The sequence below is a fragment of the Trichosurus vulpecula genome, chromosome 4 (genome assembly GCF_011100635.1).
Source record: "Trichosurus vulpecula isolate mTriVul1 chromosome 4, mTriVul1.pri, whole genome shotgun sequence".
In the NCBI taxonomy this organism is placed as follows: domain Eukaryota; kingdom Metazoa; phylum Chordata; class Mammalia; order Diprotodontia; family Phalangeridae; genus Trichosurus; species Trichosurus vulpecula.
Window position 1 is genome coordinate 307,468,569 of NC_050576.1, and position 18,086 is coordinate 307,486,654.

The 18,086-nt window shown below is 34.8% G+C and overlaps 1 protein-coding gene across 5 annotated transcripts in view; it reads right to left on the reverse strand.

Annotated features, from left to right (window-relative positions):
* NAA16 (N-alpha-acetyltransferase 16, NatA auxiliary subunit) overlaps positions 1-18,086 on the reverse strand; it is a 92,528-nt gene that overhangs the window by 41,027 nt on the left and 33,415 nt on the right. For all 5 annotated transcript variants that reach the window (XM_036757642.1, XM_036757644.1, XM_036757645.1 and 2 more), the window contains 2 exons: positions 17,718-17,813; positions 11,730-11,836 (listed from right to left, as the gene is read on the reverse strand). In XM_036757642.1, coding sequence (XP_036613537.1) covers positions 11,730-11,836; positions 17,718-17,813 — 203 coding nt within the window. The remainder of the gene's footprint in view (positions 1-11,729; positions 11,837-17,717; positions 17,814-18,086) is intronic.

Consider the following 18,086-nt stretch of genomic DNA (forward strand, 5'->3'; position numbering starts at 1 on the left):
ATCCAAAACATTAAAATATCTCTGTATCCCTAAGTACAGTAACTTTTTAGAATACTAAATGCCTTTTTTTCATCAACATAGAATCTTACAAAAGGAGGAAGACCCAAGGTGGCAGATTAGAGGCAACCCAGCTGAACCTTCTCAACATTCCCCTCCAAATAATTTTAAAACAACACCACAAATCAAATTTTGGAGTAACAGAGTGAACAAAATGCCATTTTTCCAGTCTAAGAAAACTTTGGACATCAGCAAGAGAAGTTTGTAATACCAGGGTGGAAGCCTGTTCAGAGTCTAGTGGCCAGTTTCAGGAGTTCTCAGCCCAGAGAAAGTTAGGGGGTCAAAAATCTGGTCAGATAAAGATTAAAGGGGACCCTCTGCTGGCACTGGGTACAGCTGGTACTGACTGGTAACTCTAAGGTTGCAGTTGAAAGGCTGAGAGGAGTGCTATGGATGAGGAGCAAGGGCCCTATTCACACTTCCAAGGCAAAGAGAGTGCTATCGCTTGTGGCTGCAGGGGACATGAGGCCCTTCCTGGGTAAAGAACAAAGCATAGACCAGAAAAGCTGTGACCATACCTCTCCTAGGAACACATCACCTTAGAAACACCAAAAACTTGCAGACCCAAAAACTAGCTGTGAAAATATCAGTACAAAAAAGCCTGAAACTAGTGTCTCCCAACCTACAGGTGAGCAAAGCCCAACTTTAACATAAAGTTCAAAGTCAAGAAATAAAAAGAAAGAGAGAAAAAGAGAAGGAAGGGAAGAAGGGAAGGGGAAAGTGGGGAGGGAGGAGAGCAGAGGGAGGGAGAGAGAGAAGGGAGGGAGGGAGGAAGAGAGGAAAGAAGGAAGGAAGGAAGGAAGGAATTTGACCATAAAAAGCTTCTGTGGCAGCAGGGAAGAATAAGATATAAACTAAAAAGACAACAATGTGAAAATAGCTACAAATAAAACCTCAAAAAAAAATATGAATTGGACCCAAGTCAAACAAGAATTCCTGGAAGCATTAAAGAGATATGAGCAGTAGAGGAAGGACTGGGAAAAGAAATGAGAGTGATATAATAAAAGTATGAAAAGGGAATTAACAACTTTGGTAAGAGGCACACAAAAAAAAACTGAAGAAAATAACCCCTTAAAAAGCAGATGATTCCATGAGACATCAAGAAACAATAAAATAAAGTCAACAGAATGAAAAACAGAAGAAAATGTGAAATATCTCACCAGAAAAACAACTGACTTGGAAAACAGATTGAGGAGAGATAATTTAAGAATTATTGGACTACTTGAAAGCCATGATTTAAAAAAAAAAAGGCCTAGATATCATATTTCAAGAAATTATCAAAGCAAATGCCCTGATACCTCAGATCCAGTGGGTAAAACAGAAATTGAAAGAATCCACTGATCACCTCCTGAAAGAGATCCCCAAATGAAAACTCCTAGGAATATTCTAGCCAAATCCAGAGCTCCTAAGTCAAAGAAAAAAATACCTCAAGCACCCAGAAAGAAATAATTCAAATATCACAGAGCCACAGTCAGAATCACACAAGATTAAGTGGCTTTCACATTAAAGGAGCAGAGGGCTTGGGATATGATGTTCTGGAAGGCAAAAGAACTAGGATTACAATCAAGAATAATCTATCCAGCAAAACTGGGTGTAATCCTTTGTGTGGGGGGGAGAGGGGGATATTTAATGAAACAGAGGACTTTCAAGCATTCCTGATGAAAAAAACAGAGCAGTACAGAAAACGTGACATTCAAACAGAAGACTAAAGAAAAGCATAAAAAAGTAAACAAGAAAGTATAATCATAAAGGACTCAATAAAGTTAAATAGTTTATATTCCTATATGGGAAGATGATACATGTAACTTCTTAGAACTTTATCATTATTAGAGCAGTTAAAAGGAATTTACATAGTCAGAGAGCATGGATATGAGTCAATTATCTCAGAATGTTCTCTCAAAAAAATATGAAGGAATAAGAAAAATGTACTGGGAGAAGGGAAGGGAGAGGTAGAAGGAGGAAAAACTTTTCACATAAAAGAAGTAGGCAAGGAAGAGCTTTTACAGTAGAGGGGGATGTGGGGGAGAGGGGCAGTGCTTGAATCTCACTCTCATCGGAATTGGTTCAAAGAGGGAAGTACATACATTTCGTGTGTAACTTACCCAATAGGGAAACAGGAGGAGAAGGAGATAAAAGAAAAGGGGTAAGGGATGGTAAAAGGGAGGGCAGATTAAGGGAAGCAGTGGTTAGAAGCAAAATAGACATGAGGAGGGACAGGATAAAAACAGAGAGAAAAGAAGAAACAAGAAAATGGGAGGCAAGGAAAATAAAGTTGATCATCATAACTCTGAATGTGAATGAGATGAGCCCACCCATACAATGGAAGCATGTAGCAGAATAGATTAGACACCAGAATTCAACAACATACTGTTTAGAAGAGACACACTTGAAACAGAAGGGCATACACAGAGTTCAAATAAAGGGCTGGAGCATAATTTAATATGCTTTAGCCAAACTTAAAAAAAGCAGTAGTAGTCTCATGATCTCAAACAAAGCAAAAATAAAAATAAACCTAACTAAAAAGGGTAATGAGGACAACTACATTTTGCTAAAAGGTATCATAGACAATGAAGTAATATCAAAAATTTTACAGCAAGTTTCTCTGATTAAAAAAAACCTTACTTGTCAAATATAGACTAAGTATAGAACTGAATCAAATTTTATAAGAGCCATTCCCTAATTAATAAATGGTCAAAGGATATAAACAGGCAGTTTTCAGAAGAAGGAATCAAAGCTATCTATAGTCATGAGAAAAAATGCTTTAAATCACTATTAGAGAAAGGCAAATTAAAACAATGCTGAGGTACCACCTCATACCTATCAGAAATGACAAATGCTGGAAGGGATAAGGGAAAAATAGATACACTAATAAACTTTTGCTAGACTAGTAAGCTGGTCCAATCATTCTGAAGAACAATTGGAACTAGGCCCAAAGTACTTTGAAACTGTGTAAACTCTTTGACTCAGCAATACCACTACTAGGTCTGTATCAAGAAAATCAAGGAAAAAGAAAAAGGACCTGTATGTACAAAAATATTTATAGCAGCTCTTTTTCTGGTGGCAAATAATTGGAAATCAAGGGGATGCCCATCAACTGGGGAATGGCCAAACAACTTGTGGTGTAAGAATTGATGAGGGGGGTGGTTTCAGAAAAACATGGCAAGACCTATATGAACAAAGAGAACCCATGTATTAAAGGCAAGTGCAGCTTTCTATACACTATACTACACACAGGTGTCGAACTCAAATAGGAAGGGATCCCTGGAGCCCCTTATTGGAAATGTAGAAAACTATAAATTATCTATGTTGTATTATATTTTTATTTATTTTGTTAAACATTTCCCAATTACATTTTAATCTGGTTCAGGTCATATTCAGTTGAGTTTGACACCTTTACATTACACCATGCTTCCTCCCATGCTAGTATTATAATTCAGTAAATGTTAACATAAGCAATACCTCGGGGAGCTAGGTGGCACAGTGAATAGAGCACCAGCCCTGGAGTCAGCAGGACCTGAGTTCAAATCCAGCCTCAGATACTTTATACTTACTAGCTGTGTGACCTTGGGCAAGTCACTTAATCTCAACTGCCTTGCCTTCCTCCCTCCAAAAAAAAAAAAAAAAGATAAACAATAACTGTCGAAATCACTAAAATTGAGACATGTATATTAAATTGTTTTTACTACAAAAATTTAAAATGAAGAGTTCATTAAATAGGGCTAAAAATGTTTAAGGCAAAAGAAAACAAAGCAGTGGAAAAAAAACACACTAAGAAACAGATTTAGGCCTAGAAAACTAACAGTTCTAAATCTGAATGACATTTTTTTAAAGTATTTTATTTTGGGGGTGGAGCCATGATGGCAGCTGGAAAGCAGGGACTTGCTTAAGCTCTCCCCCAAATCCCTCCAAAAACTTGTAAAAAAATGGCTCTGAACAAATTCTAGAGCTGCGGAACACACAAAATACCAGAGGGAAACAGGTCTCCAGCCCAGGAGAGCCTAGATGGTCGCGAGGAAGGGTCTATCGCATGATGCTGGGAGCAGAATGCAGCCCAGCAGGGGCCACGCCAGGACAGACCAGACCGGGAGTCAGCCAGCCAGAACTGGCCTTAGGGACATGAATCATTATGCTGTGGCAGTTACCAGACTTCTCAACCCACAAACGCCAAAGAGCAGGTCAGTGGGAAACTGTGGGATGGAGTTCAGAGCAGTCCAGCCACCAGTCCTGGGGGTAGCAGAGGTGGTGCAGTGGTGGCAGCAGTGGCAGCAGCAGGAAGCTCCTGAGGCTGCTTCCGGAGCTCCAGCATTAGCGTCTTCCCACGTCCCTCGCTCACATGGTGGGAGGAATCTAGCAGCAGATCAGAGCGGGAGTGCAAGGAGCACTTTGTGGACACAAAGGCAGATTCTCTTGCTGTGCCCTGCTTGGATCTGAATTGCAGTCCTGGTTGGTGGTTCTTGCAGGAGGAGGAGCGCTGCTGTGACACAGCCTGCGGTGACAGTGGAGTAGAAGTAGCTCTGAAAACAGCCGTGCTTGGACCCTAAAGCTTGGGACAAAGTACTCTCTACTCCACAAGCAGTCACACCCTGACAAAAAGCTCAAGGGTCAAGTAGTTGCCTGGGAACATGAACAGCCATCGAAAACAGACTCAGACTCAAAAGCAGACTCAAACTCAAACTCTAGATTCCTTTTTTGGTGACAAGATCTTAACATAGGGCCAGAAGAAGTCAACAAAGTCAAAGAGCCTACATCAAAAGCCTCCAAGAAAAACATGAACTGGTCTCAGGCCATGGAAGAGCTCAAAAAGGAATTAGAAAAGCAAGTAAGAGAAGTAGAGGAAAAATTGGGAAGAGAAATGAGAGTGATACAAGAAAACCATGAAAAACAAGTCAATGACTTGCTAAAAGAGACCCCCAAAAATACTGAACAAAATAACACCTTAAAAAATAGACTAACCCAAATGGCAAAAGAGCTCCAAAAAGCCAAAGAGGATAATGCCTTGAAAGGCAGAATTAGCCAAATGGAAAAGGAGATCCAAAAGACCACTGAAGAAAATACCACCTTAAAAATTAAATTGGAGCAAGTGGAAGCTAGTGACTTTGTGAGAAATCAAGATATTATAAAACAGAAACAAAGGAATGAAAAAATGGAAGACAATGTGAAATATCTCACTGGAAAAACCACTGACCTGGAGAACAGATCCAGGAGAGATAATTTTAAAATTATTGGACTACCTGAAAGCCATGGTCAAAAAAAGAGCCTAGATATCATCTTTCAAGAAATTATCAAGGAGAACTGCCCTGATATTCTACAACTAGAGGGTAAAATAGAAATTGAAAGAATCCACCGATTGCCTCCTGAAAAAGATCCCAAAAAGAAAACTCCTAGGAATATTGTTGCCAAATTCCAGAGTTTCCAGGTCAAGGAGAAAATACTGCAAGCAGCCAGAAAGAAACAATTTAAATATTGTGGAAACACCATCAGGATAACACAAGATCTAGCAGCTTCTACATTAAGAGATCAAAGGGCTTGGAATATGATATTCCAGAGGTCAAAGGGGTTAGGATTAAAACCAAGAATCACCTACCCAGCAAAACTAAGTATCCTGCTCCAAGGCAAAATATGGACTTTCAATAAAATAGAGGACTTTCAAGCTTTCTCAATGAAAAGACCAGAGCTGAACAGAAAATTTGACTTTCAAATACAAGAATCAAGAGAAGCATGAAAAGGTAAACAAGAAAGAGAATTCATAAGGGACTTACTAAAGTTGAACTGTTTTGTTTACATTCCTACATGGAAAGATGATGTGTGTAATTCATGAGACCTTTCTCAGTATTAGTGTAGTTGAAGGGAATATACATACATATAGACAGAAGGCACAGGGTGAGTTGAATATGAAGGGATGATATCTAAAAAAATGAAATAAATTTAAGAGGTGAGAGAGGAATATATTGAGAGAAGGAGAAAGGGAGAGATAGAATGGGGTAAATTATCTCACATAAAAGTGGCAAGAAAAAGCAGTTCTGTTGGAAGGGAAGAGGGGGCAGGTGAGGGGGAATGAATGAATCTTATTCTCATCAGATTCAACTTGAGGGAATAACATACACACTCAATTGGGTATCTTACTCCACAGGAAAGAAGGGGAAAGGTGACAAAAAAGGGAGGATGATAGAAGGGAGGGCAGATAGGGGGAGGAGGTAATCAAAAGCAAACACTTTAGAAAAGGGACAGGGTCAAGGTAGAAAACTGAATAAAGGGGGACAGGATAGGATGGAAGGAAATATAGTTAGCCTTTCACAACATGAGCATTGTGGAAGTGTTTTACATAATGATACATGCGTGATCTATGTTGAACTGCTTGCCTTCCTAGGGAGGGTGGGTGTGAAGGGAAGAGGGGAGAGAATTTGAGCAGATGCTCAAAAAAAAAAGTTGTTTTTTGCATGCAGCTGGGAAACAAGATATATAGGGAATGGGGCATAGAAAACTATCCTGCCCTACAAGAAAGTAAGGGGAAAGGGGATGGGGGGGAATGGGGTGACAGAAGGGAGGGCTGACTGGGGAATGAGGCAATCAGAATATCTGCCATCTTGGAATGGGGGGAGGGTAGAAATGGGGAAAAATTTTGTAACTCAGAATCTTGTGGAAATCAACACCGAAAACTAAAATATTAAATAAAAATGATAAAACATTGGCTCAAAAAATATATATTTTATTTTTCCCCAACTACATGTAAAGATAATTTTTAATACTCATTTTGAAAAATTTCTTAGTTCCTAATTTTCTTCCTCCCTCCCTTCCCTCTTCCTAAGATGGTAAGCAACCTGATATGGATTGTACATGTGCAATCATGTAAAACATATTTCCACAATAGTCATGTTGTGAAAGAAAGCACAGACCCAAAGAAAAAAAGCATAAAAAATAAAGTGAAAAATAGTATGCTTCGAACAGCATTCAAACTCCATCAGTTCTTTCTCTGGATGTGGATAGCATTTTTCATCAGGAGTCCTTTAGAATTGTCCTGGAATAGCTAAGTCCTGAATGAGATTATTGGTAACAAGTATATTTGCATTTTTCCAAATGTACTATGTATAACTTATCATTATTTTAATATAACAGGACTATCCATTTAAGTATATTTTAGGTAGCTAAATGTTCTCATTTATGCTACAATTGTAAATATGCTACACATTTTAAAATCAAATAACAGCTATACAAATTTAAATAAAATTTAATAAACTATGGCATTTTATTTACTCATATAATTATTAAACTAAATATTATAGGATAGCAGTTTCTAAATATGTGGCAGTAACAAATGGGATCAAATTTTTTCCCTCTTTTATTCTTTGAGATTACATCTTAATAGTTTACTTTAATATATACCATTAATATGTTCAAAATTCTAAGAATCATAAAGGAAGCTCAATAAACAAAAACAAATATTTTTCCAAAGAAGTTGGCAGCTACATATATAGATAGCATCCTAACATATTCTCAGGCTGCTTTACCATAAAAAGCCTGGTTGCATAGTCAGAAAATGCAAATATTAAACAAAATAACAAAATAGGGACAAAATTTTTACAGAAGACAAATTTTTGGTAGAGCTATTACAATAACACAAACTTTTCTATTAATTGTTCCCTAAACTTGATACGCCATCTCCCGTCACATGCCTTTGCACACATTCTAGTACCCTCATACAATGCATTCTTTCTTCACTTCTGCTTCTTAGAATCCTCCAACTTCCTTCAAGGTTCAATTCAGTCTGATAAAGGTCTCATTTTTAAGATATAAGGAATGAGTCAAATTTATAAGAGTCATTCACCAATTGATAAATGGACAAAGAATATGAAGAAACAGTTTCAAAGAAAGAAATGAAGCTATCAGTAGTACATGGGAAAAATGCTCTCACCAACAGATAAATACAAATTTAAACAACACTGAGGTGCACGCCTCACATCCATCAGACTGTCAAAGATAACAAAAATGGAATGGAAAATAATGATGGGGCTGTGGCAAAAACAGGCACATTAATGTACTTCTGGTTGAATTATAAACTGGTCCAGCCATTCTGGAAAGCAATTTGGAACTACGCCTGAAAACCTATCAAATTATGAATACCCAGTAGTATCTAAGTTATACCCCAAAGAGATGAAAGAAAGAGGAAAAGGACCTATATGTACAGCAACACATTCCATGGAGGAAAAGAACTGGAAAGTGAGGGGATACTCATCAATTGGGGAACAGATAAACAAATTATGGTATATGAATGTGATGGAAGACTATATTGAGAAATGATGAAGGGGATGGTTTCAGAAAAATCTGGGAAGACTTGTATGAACAGATGCAAAGTGGAGTGAGCAGAACCAAGGGAAAAATACATACAACAATGTTGTAAACAAAGACGAACACCTTTAAAAGATTAAGGACATCTGGTCAATACAATGAAAAATCACCATTGCTGAAAGCTCATGATCAAACATGCTATCCACTTCCAGATAGGAGAGGTGATAGACACAAAGAGATGACTATGGCACTTTTTTTGGAAATGGATAATGCAAGAAATTGTTTTGTTCAATACAAATTTGTGCATATTTTTAATGGGTTTTGTTTTTCCTGTTTCCTCAATGGGAGGAGGATAAAGTGGGAGAGAATTCTAAACTGAAAATAAAATAAAATTGGATTTTTAAAAATGATTAATTAAGGTACCACCTCCTAGGTAAAGCCTTTACTGATGTTCCCAGTTGACAGTACTCTCTTGATCCAAATACTACTTTCCGTATACTTAGCTTTACATTTACCCAAACAGCATATAAGCTCCTTGAGGGCAAGGAATATTGTTTCAGTCTTCATAACATCTTGGCACATAGTGGGCATTTAATAAGTATTTGTTGAACTGATTGTCTTTTAAATCAAAATAGTGCTTTCTATATTTTCTTCACTATTACTAAGTTCTATTACTACAGATCAATTACTTCTTTATTCTGGAATCGGATCAAAAGATACCTAAATCTCAAGGCTTTATTTTTTCAAAGTTTAGATTTCCTAAGAGGTCACTGACAAATATCTACTTAAAAATCATTATATGACAGAAAAATTCATCTCTATCACATCAGTAATATCTAGCTACATGTACATTATTTTGCTATCATTTTACACTGAAATCTGACAAACTTATATAAATCTTTCTCATTACTCAAAAACACTATTGGATTCACTCTGTATGAGAAGAATAAGAGCTTCAAAATCAACTGACTTCTCTCTTTACAACTTATGCACCAAAATGACAAATTCTGAACATTTTTAAGAATATGTTTATAACTCATTTCAAACTTAATGTCATTAAAAACCTCATTTTATCACCACTTCAACTGACTTATTTCCATCTTTATACTATCAGACTTTAATGAAACACTGAATTATCCTTCCCAATTCTGTCTTCAAATTCTGGTTTTAGGATCGATCCCTCTTTTAAATATCCCATAATGAACTAAAAGTCAATTACTCATTATAATGTGAATATATATATATTATTAACATTAATATTCTTCCTTTTTAAAAGGCAAAAAAATTTGTTAAATCTTTAATTTACTTTATTGCAAATTTTTTCCTCAACAATTTTTACCTCTTTTCATAGTGATAAATTTCTGATCCACTACTGCACTGAGTTTCTACAGGTTATACTTCATTTTCTGCAATTCACACTAACTTCTCATGAATGATACAGAGCCTTACTTTTTACTAAAAAAAAATTCTCTGGCAAGTAGTGTGTTTACATATTACTGATCTATATATCTTTAGTCAAATGTAAGAATATATGTGTGCGTGTGTGAGAGAGAGAGAGAGAGGGAGAGAGAAAGAATGGAGAGGGGGAGTTATTATTATCAACTCACATTTATACAATACTTTTATTGTTTGCAAAGCTCTTTTCTCACACCAATCCTGAAGCCAGTCACGCCAAGAATTATTATCCATATTTTACAGTTGAAGAAAATTGTGACTTGCCTATAACCACATAGCTAAGAAGCTTCTAAAACAGGTTTTAGGTCCAGTTCTCCTGACTTCAAGCCCACTACTACTACTACTAAGCCTAAGTACTATGCCAAAAAAGTATAAGTTGCTCCCATATAAAGGTCTGAAATAAGTAAATCAAGAATTACCACTTTACTCTCTGCTGGTAATATATTTTACTAATGTACAAAATAGCATTCTGTGTGTGTGTGTGTGTGTGTGTGTGTGTGTGTGTGTGTGTAAAATTCTCTATTATTTCTAAAAATTTCCCCTGATTTTTCCAAAATTAATGGAATTGTTTTAATAAAAAATATAATAGCTTGGAGAAAGAACCATTGGTAGAAATTTAGCAAGATATGTAGAACAACTATTCACTGAACTCAGTGAAACGGTAGCTGAAACGTTAGGATCAAACCACATATACACACTTTGATGGTTTTTAATAGAGGAAATATAAACTATATACGTATAAGCCACTTTTACTAGTTAATTTAATGGTAAATTGAATTTCATCATCTTATCTGAAGTACTCAAACAAAAACTGCCACAATTAAGAGGCTTCATTTTTAAAGACAAAAAAATTTCCATTTAATTTGCCTGTATAATCCACCGTGGTAAGATAAATTCTTTAAGGTTCAAAGGAGAAACCAATAAGCTACACTTATCAACACATCTAAAAGCAAGTCTAATTCCAAAATTCTAATAATTACAAACTTATATGATGGAAGGATACCAGATTAAAAGATGAAAAAGTTAATTAACTTTTCCTTGACAGCTCTATTACAACACTTGTCTCATCAACTAACAGATTTTTTAAAAGGCTGTCATTTCAAAAAGAATTCGAGTTTGAGGAAGGTAATAAATAGAAGGCAAAATAATGGAATGTGAACATAAGTTTTCTACCAATTTAATATAAAATTTAGGTGCAATTTACCTTTTCTCTCTCTCTCTCTCTCTCTCTCACACACACACACACACACACACACAGAGAGAAAAGCAAATCATTCTGATATACCTTGACATTAAGGTCAAGCTAAAAATCTAACTTAATTTTTAATAAACCTAGCCTATTTCTAGGATTTTTTTTATCTGAACCTGTTATTTAATTGGTGTAGGAAAAGTCCCTCTCCCAATATACGTTAGCATTGATAAAGCCTATCACTATTCAAAGAGTAATACTTTGTTGGCAAATTAGCCACACACATTCTCTCTCTCTCTCTGTCCCCTACATGTCCCTACTATAAATCCAGTAGCATGCACAACAAATATGAATGTAGTATAAGCTGGAATTAAAGATACAGTAAAACAGCGGGTAAATTAATGGTTATATCTTTTAATCAAAATCATATTAATGTCTCAAACTATAAACTCACTAGAATTAGTATGCACATACAAGAAAGGATTTAGCTTTTTAAATCTTACATATGCTTAGAAGTCCCTTTATTTTACATGAGATTAACAATTACTTTGCATTTTAAATATACTATCCAAGTGTACATCTTCAGTCCATGTGTTGACAGGATAAAAATCAGATAAACTAATACATTATAAGAAGAAATTGTTAAACTATAATTTGTTTAAATTACTGGGAAATAGTTTCTATAATAATTTTAATTAAGTTAGTACAAAGACCATATCAAAACTGAAATAATACCAAATTTTACCTTTTCTGTATTGTAATATAAAGATTTCAAAGTGGTAAACAAGGGTGGACAGCCTTTACTGAAGTTAACCCTCAGGAACTTATCCATTAGTTCTCTAAATTTTTCACCTAGAAACAAAAGTGTATTTTGTTAAACTTCAATTGTTGTAAACAACTCTTAAAATGATCAGTGTTTAGATTTTAATAATGAAAATAAAACTAAAAAGAAAAAAAATTTCAGAATCATTTCTATCTGTTACTAAAAAAAGAATGGCAATCTCTTTCACTCATCAACAGTATCAGCTATCCTTAATTTTTTTCCTGCATCAAAAGATCAACAAGTTTTCTTCAAGCAGTACTTCAAACAAAGATGAGCTCTATAATAAGGTTTTTTCAGTTAAGAAAGGCTCATAATACACCTACAACCCTCTCTAACTATGAATACAATACAGTATATAAACTATTCAGGAACCCTATAAACAAGCGGAAAATAGTACCATGTCATTGAAGGGAATCCAAAAAGCATATAACTCAGTGTTAACTATGTTCAAAATTATACTCCAGAAGTATAAGGAAAGGCAATAATAATCAAAAATTTCCTTTTATGCTAAACAGTATTTATTACTATTATCCAAAATTAAAATATACGATTCACTTTAAACAACTATATAAATCAATTAAATGTAGAACCCTAATGGCTATATGAAGAAATTCTAAACAAAAAAATACAGCCTAGTGAAAATTATATTGGCTTTAGCATGAAAGGGCAAAGATGCAAATTCTCTCTCTGCTACTTAGCAGCTCTTGCATGTTCTTATCAAAATCCCTTCATTTTTCTAGGGCTCATTATCCACATCTATGAAATAAGGTAATCCTTTGGTAATATTACCTATGAAAGAAGAGCTTTAACCTCAAGATAAAGATGTATTAAGTTTCACAAATAACTGAAAGGACAAGGTAGCTAGTTTCAGGAGCTGATGAAAGAAATACATCTACATCTATATCAGAATATAAAATATTTTTTAAAATTCATTAAATGTTAATCTCCCATAAATTGCTTTTATATAATCAACAATGCTCATCTTTAGCTAACACAAAGCCTTCCCCAATTCCTCCAGTAGTTAGTGTCTTCCACCTCTCAAATTAACCTGAATTATACATACTTATGTACATATGTCATGTTTCCCCACTGTCAGTAAAATGTAAGCTCATAGAGGCCAATGAAGGTTTTTTTTTTTGTCACGGCACCCTAAGGCCTAGCACAGTACCTTAAATATTGTAGGAACTGAAATAAATTTTCACATCCAAAATATGTCTGTTAAACGGAATGCAGAAAACACGTAATTTATCCAAAATTTCACTCTGAATTTAAATTTTCACCTTCCCTCTTTGAAAACTCTAACGCTACCATGCTCAAATATATGCTTAAACTAAATGACTCCTTAAACTAAATAATAATGTGATACAAAAGCAAGAGTCAACAGTACTGTGTAGTGGCCAGATCAAGAATTCACATCTCTCTAATCAAAATGGCAAAGACTAGATATTAAGTTTCTTAAAGGTTCTGCTTTCCATAAATGCTTTCCTTCATGTAGTTAATATATCACTCGCTTTTCTACTGGACTAGTACTCCTTTGTTGTTTTATCTTCACTCTTCACTCAAATCATAAAACTTGGTTGATGAGAGTTTACTTAAAATTCCTAGATCAACTCTCAATTATTCACAATAACAAGGAACAAAAATCAAAAAGTTGTTTTAACATCTTCTGCAACTAAATTTTATCATATTTACTAACCATTTATATCATATTTTTCTTTTTATATCTCTTTTTATTTTCTTGACCACATTTTGCCACTAAGAAGTTAAATCATCCAAATGTAGTTAGGAGAGGAACAGCAGTGGCAAAGATCCTGATTAATCCAACTCTATAACAAAAGATGACTGAGTATTTTCCCCAACATTGGTTTGGACACTTTAAAGGTTCTTTGTTTAATTGTTCAGTCTTTATTTTTATATAAATGGCAAATCTAATAAAAACAAGGGTTCTGTCACCTTACAGAAGCAAAACTAATTCTAATGTTATAAAGATGAAGAGACTTGTAATGAGATTTGATAAATAAAAATCAAAGATACTATGAGTTTGCTGCCATAAATGTGTCAATTCAGCATCCACTAATTGGTTGTGTTCAGTTTGTTTTTTTCCATAAAAATGATTCATATGACCTAGATGAAAACATAGGTCACTACAGGATGAAATGAAGCATGAAGATATAAACTAGAGTAAAATTGGAGAAAGGAGTCAAATACCCTCTCCTCTTTAAATTATAAAATTATAGTCAAAGAGGAAGTACTCACCATCACCCAATCCCATCACCTAAAAACATTCCTGTTTTGCCACTTAATCTAAACCTCATTATCAGCCATTCTCCCAATTGTTTCAAGCGTGTTTGCACATATCAGTACTTGAGAAGGTATCTATATTTACTCAAGGCATAAACTTATTAAACAAGGCCTTATGATGAGGATGACAGTAAATAGACCTCACCTCAAGAGTCAAGCATTTCATTTGATAGCTATTTACACGGTTTTACTTGTTACTGAATTAATACTTATAAGCATGCCACAAAGAATAACTTTTTAAAAAGACAAATTATCTCCTTAAGTCTTTTTTCATCTAATACTTGGGTTCCATTATATCGTTTTGTCTAGGCAACTGAATTCATTATATGCTTCTTTGGCAATCCTTGTCTCACAAAACATAGTATTTTGTACCAATAGTTCACTTGAATATTGCATACTCAAAGTGTTCGGACTTAATTTCATTCATTCTGCTCAAGAGATTGGGAAATTTCACTGAAATATTTCTCTAAAAATTTCTCTACAATAACTACTGAAAGATAACAAATAATTTTTTTAAATCAGACTATTTCTATCCACATAAAATTCTGTCCCACAGAGTAATAGTCACTTAGGATTCCATTTTGAAATTCTTTACCCTCAAGATTACTCACACCACATAATAGAAATGTGGAAGGAAAGGATTCCTAGGACCTTTGTTGTACAAATTTCTGGAATACATCCTACCTTCAATCTCTTTAAACCTAGAGAAAGACCTTCAAAACTTTCTTCATACCCTCCCCCATCATATTCAATGAAATAAGACATTTCTACTATGATTTTCATTTTTTCCCCTTTCGAGGTTTTAAGAGGACAGTATTTCTTTCTTCAGCTCCCATAAACTGTTCCAGTCATACAGGCCACTGCCTGTACACAATCTTCCATCTACCACCTCCAGGCCTTTGTACTAGTGGTCCCCATCTCCAGAAAGCATTTCCTTCTGACCTCTGCTTAGCTGAAGGCCGCTTCCTTCAAAGTCCAGCCCAACAACCACCTCCAATAGACATCTTTTCCTGATCTCCCTCCAACTTCCTAGCAATTAGCTCTCTTGAAATTACTTTGTATTACTCTAAAAATATTTTGTACTTGTTTGTGTGAATATTTTAATACAGCAGTAGAATGTAAGACTGAGTTTGAGTTTTTGTCTTTGAAATAACCAATGCTGAGTAGTGCCTTCCCTAAACATAGTAGACGTATAATAAATGTTTTGAAATGAACTGTGGGTGGTTTTATGCTGGCAAAATGATAAAAGCACATAGAAACTTCATTTCTTTACACACAGGTATAATATATAACAAATCTAAGAGGTGTAATAATAATGATAATGACGATAATAGCTAACATTTATGTAGCACCTACTATATGCCAGGCACGATGCTAAGCACTTTACAATCACTATCTCATGTGGTCCTCACCACCACCCTATAAGGCAGGTGCTCTTATTATCCCCATTTTAAACATGAGGAAACTGAGGCAAAGAGATATGAAAAGACTTGCCTGGGATCACAGAACTGGTAAGTATCTGAGACCACATTTGAACTCGGATCTTCCTTACTCCAGATTCGGTGCTCTATCCACTGCACCACTTTACCAAAAAGATTCTGGTATGTTCTCTAGAATATTTTTAAAGACACCAGAACCTCACCACCAAGCTGTCTATAAGGTGCAAGCCACTAGACTTTTCTACCTCTCACATCTGATATTTTTCTTTTTTTTTTTTAAGTTACTTTTCTTTAAATGTTCCTTCAGCAAGAAAACCTTCCGGATAAGGTCCCGAATTGCCCCAGCTCACACTGAATTCATCCTCAGCAGACAGTGTTACAGCAAGGGGCACCATGGTATAGCAGATAAAGTGCTGGACCAGGAGTCTGGAAGACCATGTGCAAGTCACAACCACTCTGATCCTCAGTTTCCTCATCTGTAAAATGGAGTTAGTAATTGTAGCACCTACCTGACAAAGTTGTGATATATATTGACACTTAAGACTTACATGAAAAGTGCTCTGCAAACTTTAAAGGGCTATGTAAATGTCAGTTGAAGTTTCAGGGTTTACTACATGTCACTGGAGGGTTGCTTCAAGTGCTCCTATTAAAGTAGGTTTGTTAGATAGTTATGTCAAATAGAAGAATAATCCAATCCTAGACTATACCAATTTGGAACTTCAACTTCCACTGAGGAGTCCAGATTATTAAAAATGGTCTTAGAGTGTGTTTCCTTGCCAAAAGAAAAGGTATTTTAACATATTTTAAAGCTTTAAGCTAAGAACTGCGTATCAAGTATATCCTGATATCAGTACAGAACAAATCTGGGTATCCTGGAAATACCCAAAGGAAAAAAAGACTGGGGGAAGAGAGGTGAGGATGGGTCTTGTTTTTAAAAAAAAAAATTGCCATCAGTTACAAAAACAATATTTAACAATAAAACTCAGATGCTTCCAAAAAGGAATTTCTATCCAGTATCCAAGCCAAAAAAATCCTAGTTACATTGTGTTAAAAATTACTCCAGTTGGCAATGAGTTCTTATTTTTCTTACCTAATAGAAAAGCTAAAAACAATAAGCTCACATTTTTAAAACGAAGGAAAGAACTGCCAAGCCAACACAGGTTGATTTAGAAACACACCCCTAATAAAAGAGCCTAAGTGATTAATTTTATAGCTCACATGCCACCAAACTTTATTGATAATAAAATGGCTGACAAAGGAGGTTCCTGCCAATTAACATTCTTCATATTATAACCAACACCTCCTATTTCTAGGTTCTATGGATAGAACAATTTTAAAAAGGATTATAGGTTTTTGGTGGCTCATAAAACCTGGAACATAATATGCAATTATAGTATCTTTATAACCTTCAGAGAAAATTAAATGATCTGAAAACCTCAAATCCAAGAATATAATAAGGTACAGATGTTTCATTCTTAAATGGGAAGTTTTTTTCTTAGTTACATTACAGAGAGACACACATAGACAGATATAGAGACATAAATAAAGAAGTACATAAATAAGAGTTTAAAAAAAAGAGTCTCAACCTTGGAATCCCGATCAAATTTCTGCACAATTTCTGAAATTCTAAAGTGAAATATATAACAATTTACTACAAAAAAATAATAATCTTACTGAAATTTCCCAAGAGAATTTGTAATTACACCATTAGAAGGTCAGATCCTTGAGGACAGGTATTGGGTTTTTGTCTTTCTTTGTAACCCCAAAGTTTGCATAGTTACCTGGCACATAGAAAGCACTCAGATAAATGCTTGTTGACTAAACAAAAAAGGGAAAACATTACGGAGCTATCTTGAAGTCTAGAAACAATCTTAACACAATACATGGTAGGCAACAACCTAGAGTATAAAAAGAAAAATTTTTTACATTTCACTCGCCATAGCATGAAAATTGATTGTTGCATCTCTAAATTAAAATAAACTATTTTAAGATATAAAATCAATGTTTTCCTTGATAGTGGCAGGGAAAAAGCAATTTCCAAACTTTGCATAGGGTACAAAAATGCTTCCATACTGGCTCTGCCCAGCTGGGAAAAAAAAATCTTAAATCCTTTAAATTATGCCAATTTAGAAAAATGACAATAGTGATCTAAAAGATATCCAGATATTACCTGGGACAAAGTTTAAAGGTAATCTTCTGGGTGAAAGTGCTCTGGGGTGTCGCTTACTTATTTCTTCATAAATATGAAGCCTTTCCTCTAAGGTGCCTATTATTAATAAACAACACATATAAGATATAGTAAAATACAATGCATATAAGATATAGTAAAATAAAATGCATAAACAGCAGTTTTACATTTCTGAATTACAAACCTTTAATTATGACAACACCAACTTTTAAAATTATGTAGTGCCAAAATATTTAAAATGTCACCAAAATAGCTTAATAAACAATACTTTAAAAACCTATAGTATTATGTCCAGGAAGAACAGCCAAAAGTCCCAAAGCAGGACCAATTTTACATAGAACACAGATAACA